This window comes from Chelmon rostratus, chromosome 20, assembly GCF_017976325.1.
Source record: "Chelmon rostratus isolate fCheRos1 chromosome 20, fCheRos1.pri, whole genome shotgun sequence".
Classification (NCBI taxonomy): domain Eukaryota; kingdom Metazoa; phylum Chordata; class Actinopteri; order Chaetodontiformes; family Chaetodontidae; genus Chelmon; species Chelmon rostratus.
Genome location: NC_055677.1, coordinates 15,047,624 through 15,059,517, shown reverse-complemented (window position 1 = coordinate 15,059,517; position 11,894 = coordinate 15,047,624). Strand labels below are relative to the sequence as shown.

The 11,894-nt window shown below is 44.3% G+C and overlaps 1 protein-coding gene across 1 annotated transcript in view; it reads left to right on the top strand.

The window, feature by feature from the left end:
• The first annotated feature begins 3,262 nt into the window (after nucleotides 1-3,262).
• Nucleotides 3,263-11,894, top strand: part of bmp6 (bone morphogenetic protein 6) — a 43,377-nt gene continuing 34,745 nt past the window's right edge. Inside the window, exon 1 of the mRNA XM_041961140.1 lies at nucleotides 3,263-4,161. Coding sequence (XP_041817074.1) covers nucleotides 3,753-4,161 — 409 coding nt within the window. The 5' untranslated portion in view covers nucleotides 3,263-3,752. The remainder of the gene's footprint in view (nucleotides 4,162-11,894) is intronic.

The following is an 11,894-nucleotide window of genomic DNA, read 5'->3' as shown; positions in this document are numbered from 1 at the left end:
GATGCAAATCCATAGGAAGGCTGTGACCACAAAACTAATCCAACACAAAAGCCTAAAAAGGCATCAAAAGCACAAAACCTGCAGCAGCTCGCCATTGTTCCTTTGACTCGAAAAAGACTTGATTACTGGGATAAGACCTGTGTTCGCGTGTGTGTGTGAGTGTGACCTAGTACCCAAAGCAATATACTGTAATTATTGCAGAGGATTCAGCACTTTTTGTCAGAACTGTGCCAGGTGTAAGCATTCCTTTGGTTTTGGAGCACACTTCCCCTTAATTTTGCGTGTTGGAGGGACGTGTGTGTGTCATACTTGAGAACACAACACACATACAAGAGTCTCTATGTGTGTGTGTTGTGTTCTCCGGTGACCTTTTAATGCTCTTAAATAAAAATGTCTCACAGGAAGACTGAGGACGAAACTAACTAAAACCAAGATGTATGGTGACGTGTGTGTGTTTGCAGTAAATGTGAGTAAAAGAGATAGATTCAGACAAAGACCTCATTAGGTCTAGGAGGTGTCCTGTCTAGACAGTGTGATGACAGGACACAGAACCTCTGTTTAATGTTTCCTCCTCCTCCCTCTGCTTCCAGTTCACCCAGCATACACACACATCACCTGCTCTGCCTCCGGGGACACACACACACACACACACTTGCTTAAGTCGAGCAAAATGTTGAGGACATATAGAAGTATTTAAGTGCTTTTTTAAGTCATTGTCAGCCCACAGCGAGCAGCTTCTTAATCACTGGGTCGTTGTGGCAGGACTGGAAAGCACCAACGAGGAAGAAGCTGTGAATGCTTTTGTGCTGACTTGTTTGTTTAATATGACACATGCCCGAGGTTAATGGCCCGTGAAGTGTTTAAAACATGAATTCCATGAGCTGACTCGCACAAGGCGATTGAAATCACCCTTTTCCTTTCATAGTTTTATACTCAAAAGGACTATTCCCTGTTTCTGTGCTTAACGATAGAGCCAAAAAAGCATCTTGAGGAAACTCACCATTGACTGGATCATTGCCAGTGAAAGGAGGGTTTTTTTTTTTTATGCTCAAACTAAGCTTAACCACTGAATCTGTATTATAAATCAGGGATTTAAGTAAATGGGACTTTTGAGTCCAAGAAAAATGAAAAAAAAAAGCTGATAAATGACATCCTTGAGAGCACTGGTTCCCTGTCAGCCCAGCATGGTGTCCTCAGCCCTGGTTCTGTTATTTTAGAGCTTGATCAGTCGGTTTCCTCTCCAACAGACGCACACAGGCACACAGATACACATGTAGTTTTATACAGTTTTAAGCCTTTGTGTGTCCTCTTCATAGTGTGCTGACTGGATTTCTTCTTGGCAGACAGGAAAAACGTTTTAAAATCTAGAAATCTCCTCTGGTTCGGTTTGCCCTGCAGAGTGGTCGCAGTAATATGACATGAATGCCCACATGACCAGTTTTAGTGAATGAGCAATAACATGCAAGAACATGAGCGTCCTTCACATGCTGTAAAAGGACTAAAGAATATGACATTTAAATTCAGCTGTATTAGAGTGAGATGTTGTATTTAGTTTTAAACCTACCCAGCAGTAAAGTCTATGTGTGTGTGTGTGTGTGTGTGCACGCGTGCGCGCGTGCGCGTGTTTGGTCGTGGTATGTGTAGCTTTGATGCTGGTTCTCACTCTTCACATGCAGATAAGATAGGCTCTGGCAGCAGCAGCAGTAGCAGAGACACAGAGATATGGACACCTTTGGGCCTTATCACCAGGACCATCACAGTCTGAAGGGACCACGAAGACATAACACAGGTTAGAGTGAAAGGCATCATGGGAGGAAGAGAAGGAAATGGGGATTTTAAGGAATTCCTTTTTTGGTGACATCGAGGTTTCTGAGACATATTCAGCTGTACTCTGCTACTATGTGGCATCAGTGGCGGAAGAAGTGTTGAGATCCTTTATTTAAGTAAAAGTATGAATACCATGCTGTGAAAAGTGAAAGTCCTGCATTCAAAACCTTACTTAAGTAAAAGTACTGAAGTATTATCAGTTAAAAGTTACTTAAAATATCAAAAGAAGTTCTAATTTTACAGTAAAATGGTGCCTGTCTGTGTTTTATTGTTATATCTGATATTTTTGTCTTAATATTACTGCTGCATTCATGTGAATGTTGCATTTTGCTGCTGTAGATGTTTGAAGTTGAGCTCATTTGAACTACTTTGTACACTGTTGTGTACTTGAATCTACAACAGTGCATCATATTCTATAAGATCATCATATGTTTGTAGGGTCGCTGTCCTCTGGCAACCACCTATCTCCAAAGAGTTTTCATGAGCTTTGTGACTTTGCATTTTCTAGCTAATCTAAGAGGAGTTTGAAGTGTTTTTTTTTTTTTTAGCTCAAGAAGTAGACATTTCTCAGCCCGTTAAGAAACACTTAATTCTCCAAGTTCATCAGAAAAAAAGTCAGTTTCATAATGACTAAACTTCGAGGTGCATGGTTTTCACTGAGCAGGAAGGGTGATGAGTTGACGGCGCAGCCCCATCATGAAGCTGGTTTAAAGTTCAGGTGTGACTCCGTTGATTTGAACACTGAAGCGCGTTTATTTCCAAGAAGGGGATCAGGTCGCTCCTCCTCAGGAGGTGCTGCGCGTCAAGGCTTGCTGTTTCTCACTCCATCGTCAGGGGTCGTGCCTCAACTGGACAACATTTATTCTGCCTCAGCGGAGTGGACACGCAACTTGACTGTTGATGTCAAGATGGAGCACATGCTTCATTACAGCAGATCTGACGAGTTCATTAAAGTGCGCACTTTTTCAGCTTGGAGGAGTAAAAAAATGCAAGAAGCTACAACTAAAGTGCAGCTATTGAAACCGTATAAAACAGAGGTTTTAGCAACACATTGTACGTACTCTGCTGCAGAAAACTGTCCAGCCGTACACCCCAGTACGAGGAATAACTTACACAAGTTAAACAAAAATATCAGAAACTGGGATTATGATGAAGTCATTTTATCACAGAGACTGTAAAAACGTCGCAGGAACATTATGAGCAACATAAATGCAAAGTAGAGTAACTTCGTGTTTTTATGAGAATGGACAGGCTGTGGACAAAATATGGAAATATGATGTTAGAGTTGTCCTTGTAGCCTGAAGAGCTCCACCTCTGGCTAAGTGCGCACGGAGTGGGCGGTTTCAGAACACGCATACACACAGAGACGCACACACACGTACACGCGCGCGCACGCATATTATGGACTGCAACCTGCGGATTCCTGTTAGACTCTCACACACAGCCTGTAAGAAGTAGGTGACCGTCACTGAGCCCACTTCAACCGTTAAAGGGCGGCTTTTGTCAGTGCGCAACGTTGGAAAATCTTATATTTTGGAGAGCAAACACATCCGCTTAAGTAAAATGGCTTCGTTCAGAGGACTTGTTACTCTTTTATTGGTGGACTTCGTATCAAACGGCGTCTTTTGACCGGTTTACCGGAGCGCTCAGAATAAAGTTTCACATGGTGCACTTTATCCTGAAGCAGCACAACGCGCTACGGGAATCAGAAATGAAAGCAGGACCGACACTATTTTGCGCATTTCTCTTTAGAAAGTATTTCAAATGGCTTGACACACGAGTCTTTCCTCGCTTTTGATCTGCGGCTGCGACAGATAACAGCGACGGACTTTGGTTACCATTACGCACATTTTGCATTGGGATAGGCGACTAAAGCTCCAAGCCAGACACACTTGGGACTCCGGAGAGCACAGCGGGACAACACCATGACCAGCTGCTGGCTTGCCTTGGTCGGATTGTGGTGGAGCGCTTATTATTGCATGTTCCTGGTCGCAGGGAGTAATTATTCACTGGATGGAAACAACGAAGTGCACCCGGGTTTCATCCACCGGCGGCTGCGGACGCACGAGAAGAGGGAGATGCAGAAGGAGATCCTGTCCATCCTCGGGCTGCCGCACAGACCGAGACCGCATCTGTCGCACGGGAAGTACAACTCCGCTCCACTTTTCATGTTGGACTTATACAACACCATATCCAGCGAGGAGAAAAGCCAAGTGGAAGGCATGCTGGACCGGTATCAGACCATGCGGACGACCCAGAGTCCTCCTCTGGCCACATACCAAGAAACTGCCTTTCTAAATGACGCAGATATGGTGATGAGCTTCGTCAATCTAGGTAAGACTTGAAATTAGTTCATTTTATCGGCCGTATTTTGTGCGTAATTGAGCTCTTGTGAGATGGTTTTATTGGATGGACGAATCAAATAGAAAATCTCTCTTTGCAAGACTGAATTAAGGGTGAACAGGTGTTTGGCGCGAGCAAATGTTTAAAAGGAGGGTCGCTGGGAAGAACAGCAAAGTGATGTCAATTTATTGATTTTATTTTTTGTTTTTACATTGAAAACATGGAGCTCTTAGTTGACCCACATTTTAATTTCCACTGAACACTAGCACAACAGACGCACAATTACGCGCGTTCAGCAATGGGTCATGAACTGTCTCATTGTGTGAACCCCACAGAGGCCCGATAGTCCCTCGTCTCTTCTGTGGTTTAAGAAAGCTGATGAAGTATGTATTGTTTCGGAGTAATTTATTGTTACACGTCCCCTCTCCGGGTGGATTGGCCCTCCTCCGCTCATTTGTCGGACCGAAATTCTGTGGTCAGTCCTGCTGTGCAATCTCGTGCATGATTTATGTCTTCGCGGGGAAAATACACTTACAAACCATCAACCACCACCGCGGGTATTTGTATATAAAGCGCTATTCCTGCCGTTGACCTCCATAGCAGCGATTTGTGGTTTCTGCGCGTAAATTGCGTCGCATTGTTTGTGTTACCCAAGCAGATTTGCCTTTAATTAGCTCCGGTGGCGATAAAGAGGGACACTTTAATCATAACGAGTTTGGAACATAAAAGCGAAAAGGCCTTCCTTCCATTAGCAGCTCCAGTGTTTACTGGGAGACTCTAAACAGAGCGCCTGAAGATAAACAGAGGCGCTGCCAGAGTCAGACGCTGGTGGACAAGGAGCCTTAAATCCAGACTGATTGTCATTCTCCTTGGGAACGAAGGGCATTGTCATGATCCAGCCATGAGAGCAGCGGGAGTGTATCACTGCTGGAGATTGTAGTCTCATGTTTTTCAGCTTCACTTGAAACAGGAAGGCCTTCAAATATTTTATCCCTCACCTTTATAAACCATTTAATAGTCACCCAGTGCCACACATGTAGAGGAGAATTAGGGTTGGAGTTAGAAAAAGCAAATGTTTCTCTACTTATTGGTCCTGTGAGTATGGGTGTTGCAACATGCAGTGATGAAAACCAGATATTCAGACAGGAGGAGGCCGTCGTTTTGGTATCATATATCGAAGCCCCTCTGTTGGCTTCTGTGTGGGAGTGTGATGGTGGCGGCGTGGTGTTTGTGTGTCTGTGGTTTTGGTATTCCTGTGCTGTGTAAGTTTGGGTTTATACTCCTGTGTTGTTGCACATCTGGCTCTGCACTTTGATTAATCGCGTCCTGTGCATCTTTTGACGATTCCCTCAGATTTCTGCGGTGACCGGGGGATTAGGTTGCCATCTCCTCCAGCCGTACACAGAGTCCTAACCGCCCTGGAGGAGGGACAGCTTCCTCCCTGAATGTGATTGTAATTAATGTTGGACAGGCCAAGGCTTTCCATCTGCTTTGCAAATAAGGCCTTGCACGACTACCGTGTGTCATCGCCATCCGATTGGTTTTTAATGCGTCTCTTTGCTCGATTGGAGCGGTTTGTGTGGAGTGACTTAGAAAGCTATAGTAGAAAGTGGGCTGAAACTCTTCTGGGTGGTCCTTCTTGTTTCAAAACCGGCCTAAAAATCTGGATATCACGTGTGGCCGAAGTAAAACTACAAATTAGGATCAAGATAAATGAAAGGAAGAAAAGAGGGGAAGCCAAACAATCTGTCTGAAGCGATTTGGAAAATACAGAGCAGGATTAACAGACAGAGCCCGAAGCAGAGTTACTCATTAAAAGGCACCTTCTCCACGTAACCTGTGTTTGTGAAACCAAATCAAGGCGGAGAACAATGCGCTGATTTAAAACTCGATTCACCTTTTTACGTCAGCAGATCCTCCCTGCGTGTGGATGTGAGGACCTCAGACTTTAAAGTGACCAAATAAAAAGATGACAGTGATTTAAGCTTTGTCCTGAGCTGATGTCTTTCACAGCCAGCTGCAGCAGTAGCAGAAAGAGAGCTCATTTTCTGAGGGTACTCTCTTGGGGCTCGGGTAGATTTAGGAGCCCCTGCGTTACATCCAGTCTCAAGTGTGCTCTCTGCAAACCATATGCCTTCCACCCCCCACCCCCCTTTCTGCATGATTCATGTGGACCTCTTGTTCAGTCATCCATTCTCCTTAGCTTTCATCACTTGTTCAGAATGACCCATTAAAAAAAAAAAAGCCAAGCAAGTGGTGGAAAACTTCAAATTGGGGGACCAGAAGCATATTTTCCAGCTCCCTTTTCATCTTCATTCCTAGAATAGCACGTTCATCACTGTTTGCCCTGCGGACGTCCTGCTTTCCACTGAGGTCTAGTGAAGTGACACTGTGTGCGGAATGACTCACGCTGTGTGACACGCTGCAGCTCCGAACATGTCCTAATGCCCAGCAGGGTCCTCGGGTAATGCTAACAGTCACTGTTAAAAGACTTTTAGACCTCTAGTAGAGCTATGCACTTGTTTATGAGTGGGTTGCCGTTTTGTTTGTCTCATGCACAAACACATAAAGATAGCAGATTTTTTTCTTTTTGGCTTACACATGCAACATGAAATTGAATGATTTTGCCATTTTATTTGTCAGAGGTAACAGATAATCATAAATTAGCAGACACATATGTATACTTAGTAGTAGTATATGTGCAGAAAATTGTGATGAGTCCCTCTGAGAAGACGCTGTGTGAGGTTTTATAGTACAGTCACATCTTTTTAATACCTGTATTTTAGGAGAACTCCAGTTGAGACACATGTAGCGGAAAAAGGATGACCTACCCTTTTCAGATGCTGGGCTCTGGTCACAGGCCGTCTATAAATCCCTCACAAGGTAATATATTGTGGAGTGAGTGGGAAGACACTGGCCACTGTTGGTGAGGTGTATCCCAGTGGAAAACAAATAGAAGAGGTCAATGCTCAATTAATGATGGGTGACATATTGTTGAACAAATACCCGCAGCCGCCGTGAGGGCTATAATAGCCAGCAGGGGAAAATTTGCTATTCCGATCGGGTTTGGTTTTTGTGGCTGAGCTGCTACCTCGTGGATATTGTGAGTCAGGGATGCACAGAAATGGCTTTGGTTTCACAGGTCACAGAACAGGAACTCCAAATGTTGTTCCTGTGTCATCTGCATTTAACTGTGATGAGCTTGCATCGCCGTGTGCTCTCCCGTGCCAGCCAGACGGACAGGTGCGGAGTCCTGTCTAAGCTTGGCTTGGCTCAGAGCGCAGCCCAAAGCTCCCAGTGCTTGTTTGCTCTCCCATCCTTCGCTGTTTGTCTGCTGGGTCTTACCAGAGGGAAGGTCCCATAATAATCCAGGAAATCCATCTGCGACTGCAGAGTCGATCTTCTTTTTCTTCTCCGACTGTCTTAAATTCAGTGATTGACAGGTGAGCTTGACCCTGCCTTTCTTTTGATTGGCGAGCTGTTTTGTATTGTATTTCATCGTCAGATAAAATTTAGATGTGTTTTTACAAACTTTTGTTCACACTTAGCTACACTTGCTGTGTGCATTGGTTTTCCCTGGCTGCGTGATAGGATTAGGGTGAGTGCTACTCCAATCCAGGTGATGTTTTTTTTGCACCTTTTATTGCACCTGAAGTTGTGAAATTTGGCACTACGACTATTTAACATGGCCGGATTGAGGTTTAGTCTCACTGTTCTCTCATATGGATCATTCAGTTGCTGGACTCATCAGAGATCAGAGCTTTATGTGACGGGGAGAATGGCAGCTCATTTCAGTGTGGGTTCAGGGTCATATCAGTTGTTATCATCACCACATCAGGCAGAAAATTAAAATTTGTCGAATGTTTTTCGATTGCGTTCCCACTTGGCTGTTTTCATGTTGGACAGCAAACCAGTCCATTTAAGATGCATAGTGGCTTCGTGTTGATGCGGTCCAAGTTACTGCGTCCCGTTTTAAGGCCATTCCAGTGTCAGTTGAATCACACAAATATTCTAAAATGATTTGTGCACTTGTCTGTGATCATAACTACCCTCCTTTCTTCTTCTCCTCTCTCCTCTCCGTCTCTGCGCATCCCATTACATGGCTATAGCTGAGCTGTCACTAGACCTCTTACCTAAGTCAACAGCCAAGCTTTCTACCAGCCTACCTCCCACACTTTAAAGGCAAACAAGCCAGAAGCCTTAAGGAGTGGGTTTTCGGGAGATTAGCCGGGTCCAGACAGCCCTGGGCTTATTCAGAAATGAACTGCCCTTATTAAACGGCTGTTTTCCTTGTCTTATGATGCCTGGCTGCATTTCTCAGCGCCTAAGCCCAGGTAAGCCACTTCCTTTGCACCGAAACGTGTCCCAAAGCCCCAGCATGATCAAATAATTAGTTGGCTTCGATCAAAGAGTCAATTGTTTGATGCAGAAGGGAGCTTTGGAAATTTTTCACTAAACCGTCTTGAAACACTTCCTGCAAAACCTCAGAGACCAGAACAGAACACAAGACCACCCGTCACTTCACCTCGACTTTGAGCATACCGTAAACAGTATTAGCCAGAAGTTAAGCGAGGAATTCAAGATATGCTGCAGTGGAATAAAGGATATTTTCTGAGACATAAACTTGGCAGTTGAAGCCTTCCTGCAATGGTGAGAAAAATTACATTAACAAACTACAAACCTCTGTGTTTGTTTTCATCTGTTTACAGTATCAGATATTTCACTGCCGCTACAAGTTCGCTTGAACTTGCAGTGATGTTCAAGAATGGCCCAAGATATACAAATAATTCTGCTTATTGAGTTACAGTGTTTTAAAGTGCTTCCTTTTTCTGATGTTTGGATTGTATTGGTTGTCAAGCTCTTTGGCAAAACACACAGCTGCGTCAAGAAACAAACAGGGTTGATGGGGGAAACATCTCCGGTTAACCGGGTTATGTCTTTTCCAGTCCAGCTTCATGTCTGTCGTAAAAGACGAGGTGTTACAGGACAGCTCTATTGTCCATCTACAGACCTTACACTGAGCACGAGTGTGTGCGTGTCTCCGGACAGTATTGTCTTCAGTAGGTGGAGGAACTGACGCAGCTAACCTCTTGCTGTGGGTGGGTGCATAGATGGAGGTGTACACACACACACACACACACACGGAGTTGGTCGACCTAAGGTCAGCAGATAACCATTTATAAGAGAGCATTCCATTTACACTTGAAGTCATCCCTGTCACACACCCTGCTCTTAACACCCCTCCACCCCCACGCCCACCCACCCTGATGATATCTCTTCCCCTCACGCCATAACTCTCCGACTTGACGAGACGGCAGCAGAGATTGGGGCTAAGTAAAGAGATTACACTTCTTGCCTTGTTTTCGCTCCCCGTCTTCATTTCATCTCCCGTCCAGTCTCGTGGCTTCGTCGGACATTCCAGGTCGGAGCGATAGTGCCGTGGGATGGAGGAGTGTGACGAGATAAGGGGGTGAAGTGAGGCACACTCGCGGCTGGTAACGATCTATCGAACAGAGCCGATAACCCAGGCGGAACATCTGATTAGGGCCCGCTGCTCCCATTTATCACCTCTGGGTGCAGGCATGGAGGAATTTGCACTGTTTGTTCTGCCATGCTTCACTGTCCTCTCACACATCTGTTGTTTTCTCCATATCTGTCCGTCTTTACATGCGTCTTTGACACGTATCAAATTATTGCTGTATTTCATCTTGCATTTACTTGGTTTGTCAAATCGGCCTGGGAAACCTCAGAGGGAGTCGTGACCACATGCTGGGCAACAAGAAGCCCCTAATCAGAAACAGGTTGATATGATGGCCTCCTTCAGGAACTCATATAAATAGACAGCACATGATATATTAGGCCATTGGCCCTGCATTAAACATATTGATTATAGTAGGGGTTTCACTGGAGAGTCTGGTGGTCCAAGTGCAGTTTTAAGGTTTTTCCAGCCACAAAAGAAAAGAATTCTGGCGTGAAAAAGCACCATTTAAAGATATTGAATCTGGCGCAAAATGTAGAAAATACAAAAATAGTCATATATATCATGACTTTTCACTGTTGTCTCTCCTTTTGTGAACTTGTGAAAAGTTATATCTGGTATCTTAAGTTATTGTTGTAACCCTTGTAACAGTCTGAGTGTGTGTCTATGTGCTGAAAACAAAGAGCGAGTGTGTTTTTTTTTACTGCTGCATCCCTCTTTCCTGCTAAAAGTGCTGTAAAACTGTCAGCCTTTGTCTTGTGTTTAACTGTCTATGAGGCGGCCACGCAGAGGAGATCATTAACCTGGAATTAGTGCGTGTGCGCTTGTGCGAGGCTGAGCTTGTATATAGGACGGTTGTATATGTGAAATAGAGAAGCAACGATGCAAACAAATGTGCCTCTTTGTTTTGACTCCTGCGTTTTCCCCCCATTTCTACGTTTCTGACTACAGATGCATCCAAAACCACAAAATCCATTCTGTTGAAAGTTAAAAACACCTGCTGCCTGCGTTTTGAGTTTCGGTTCGGAGAGACTGTAAGAATGAAATGGACGATGCTACAGGAAAGAGGAGCGTGTTGATGCCGTAGGTGGCACGAGTGCAGACCGCATCAACATGCAGCTGTTATTTTGATGCGAAACAGATGGGAATCACCACACACATCTGTTTGAAGCTGGCCATCATTTTCTGTTTTTAAAGAAAATATGAACGAAGCATAGCTGAGAATTTTGATTAGTGACATAATGGCTCATACCTGCCAGTTGTTATAGTAACGCAGGCTGTTAGAGAAAGCGATGGAAGTATTTAAAGTATATAAACACAGCTCAATGAAACACTGATAAGGATGGAAGATTATACAAATTTTGGTTTTGACCCAGTACAAAGTATCACCAATACCAAATTACTAATATGTTTAATTAATAAAAACAAAGACTTTCACCACTTAATTACACTGCAGAAATCTGAAGTTCAACATTTAATGCAAAAGTGACCTTGGGCCCAGGCCTAAATCTGTTTGGGAACCACCGCGTGCTTCAATCCCTTAAACAGGAACACTTATCACTTCCTTTTCTGACCTTTTGTTTCTCTGGTTTCTAGCTACTTGCTTCACTCCTGACTCAGTGTTGTTATTTTAGCAGTTCAGGAGTTTTAGGAGTGATTTTAATTTTAAGTTCTATCAACGTTGGCACATTTTCCCTCTTCAAATGACTCGTTGATTGACATTGTATAAATCTGTATGATGATGCGTTTGAGGACCCTAGGAAGCAAGCTTTTTCAGTAAACCAAGGTATGTGTCTTTGGAATTTCTGGTCCACCCCGGTGTTCAAAAAGGTTGTGAACCTATGAACCGCTGAACTCCGAATCGGCGTGTCCTTGTGTGCCCAGCAAACTCCATCCATTATCATAATGAGCCCGTCGTTTGCTCTGCCGCAGAGGCTCGCTCTGGTAATGGAGATGACCGCGGCCGACAGGAATGGCGTAAATGTCACGGTAAACATTCCTGCTGTCACATTCTTCTGTGAAGCCACCGGGAAACCTGCAGGGATTTATCACCAGTAACTAAAAAAAGCAGACGAAGAGAGAGAAAGGAGGGGAAGAAAGGACAGAAAAAAGGCACACCCAGAGGATGCTGGGGGGCTGAGAAACTCTGGGACATATGAAAGGTGATTTAAAGCCTTTGGTGACCTTGAAGGAGCAGAGGAAGGAGGGTGTGAGTGTGTGTTTGTTCTAGGAGCTTCATATACAC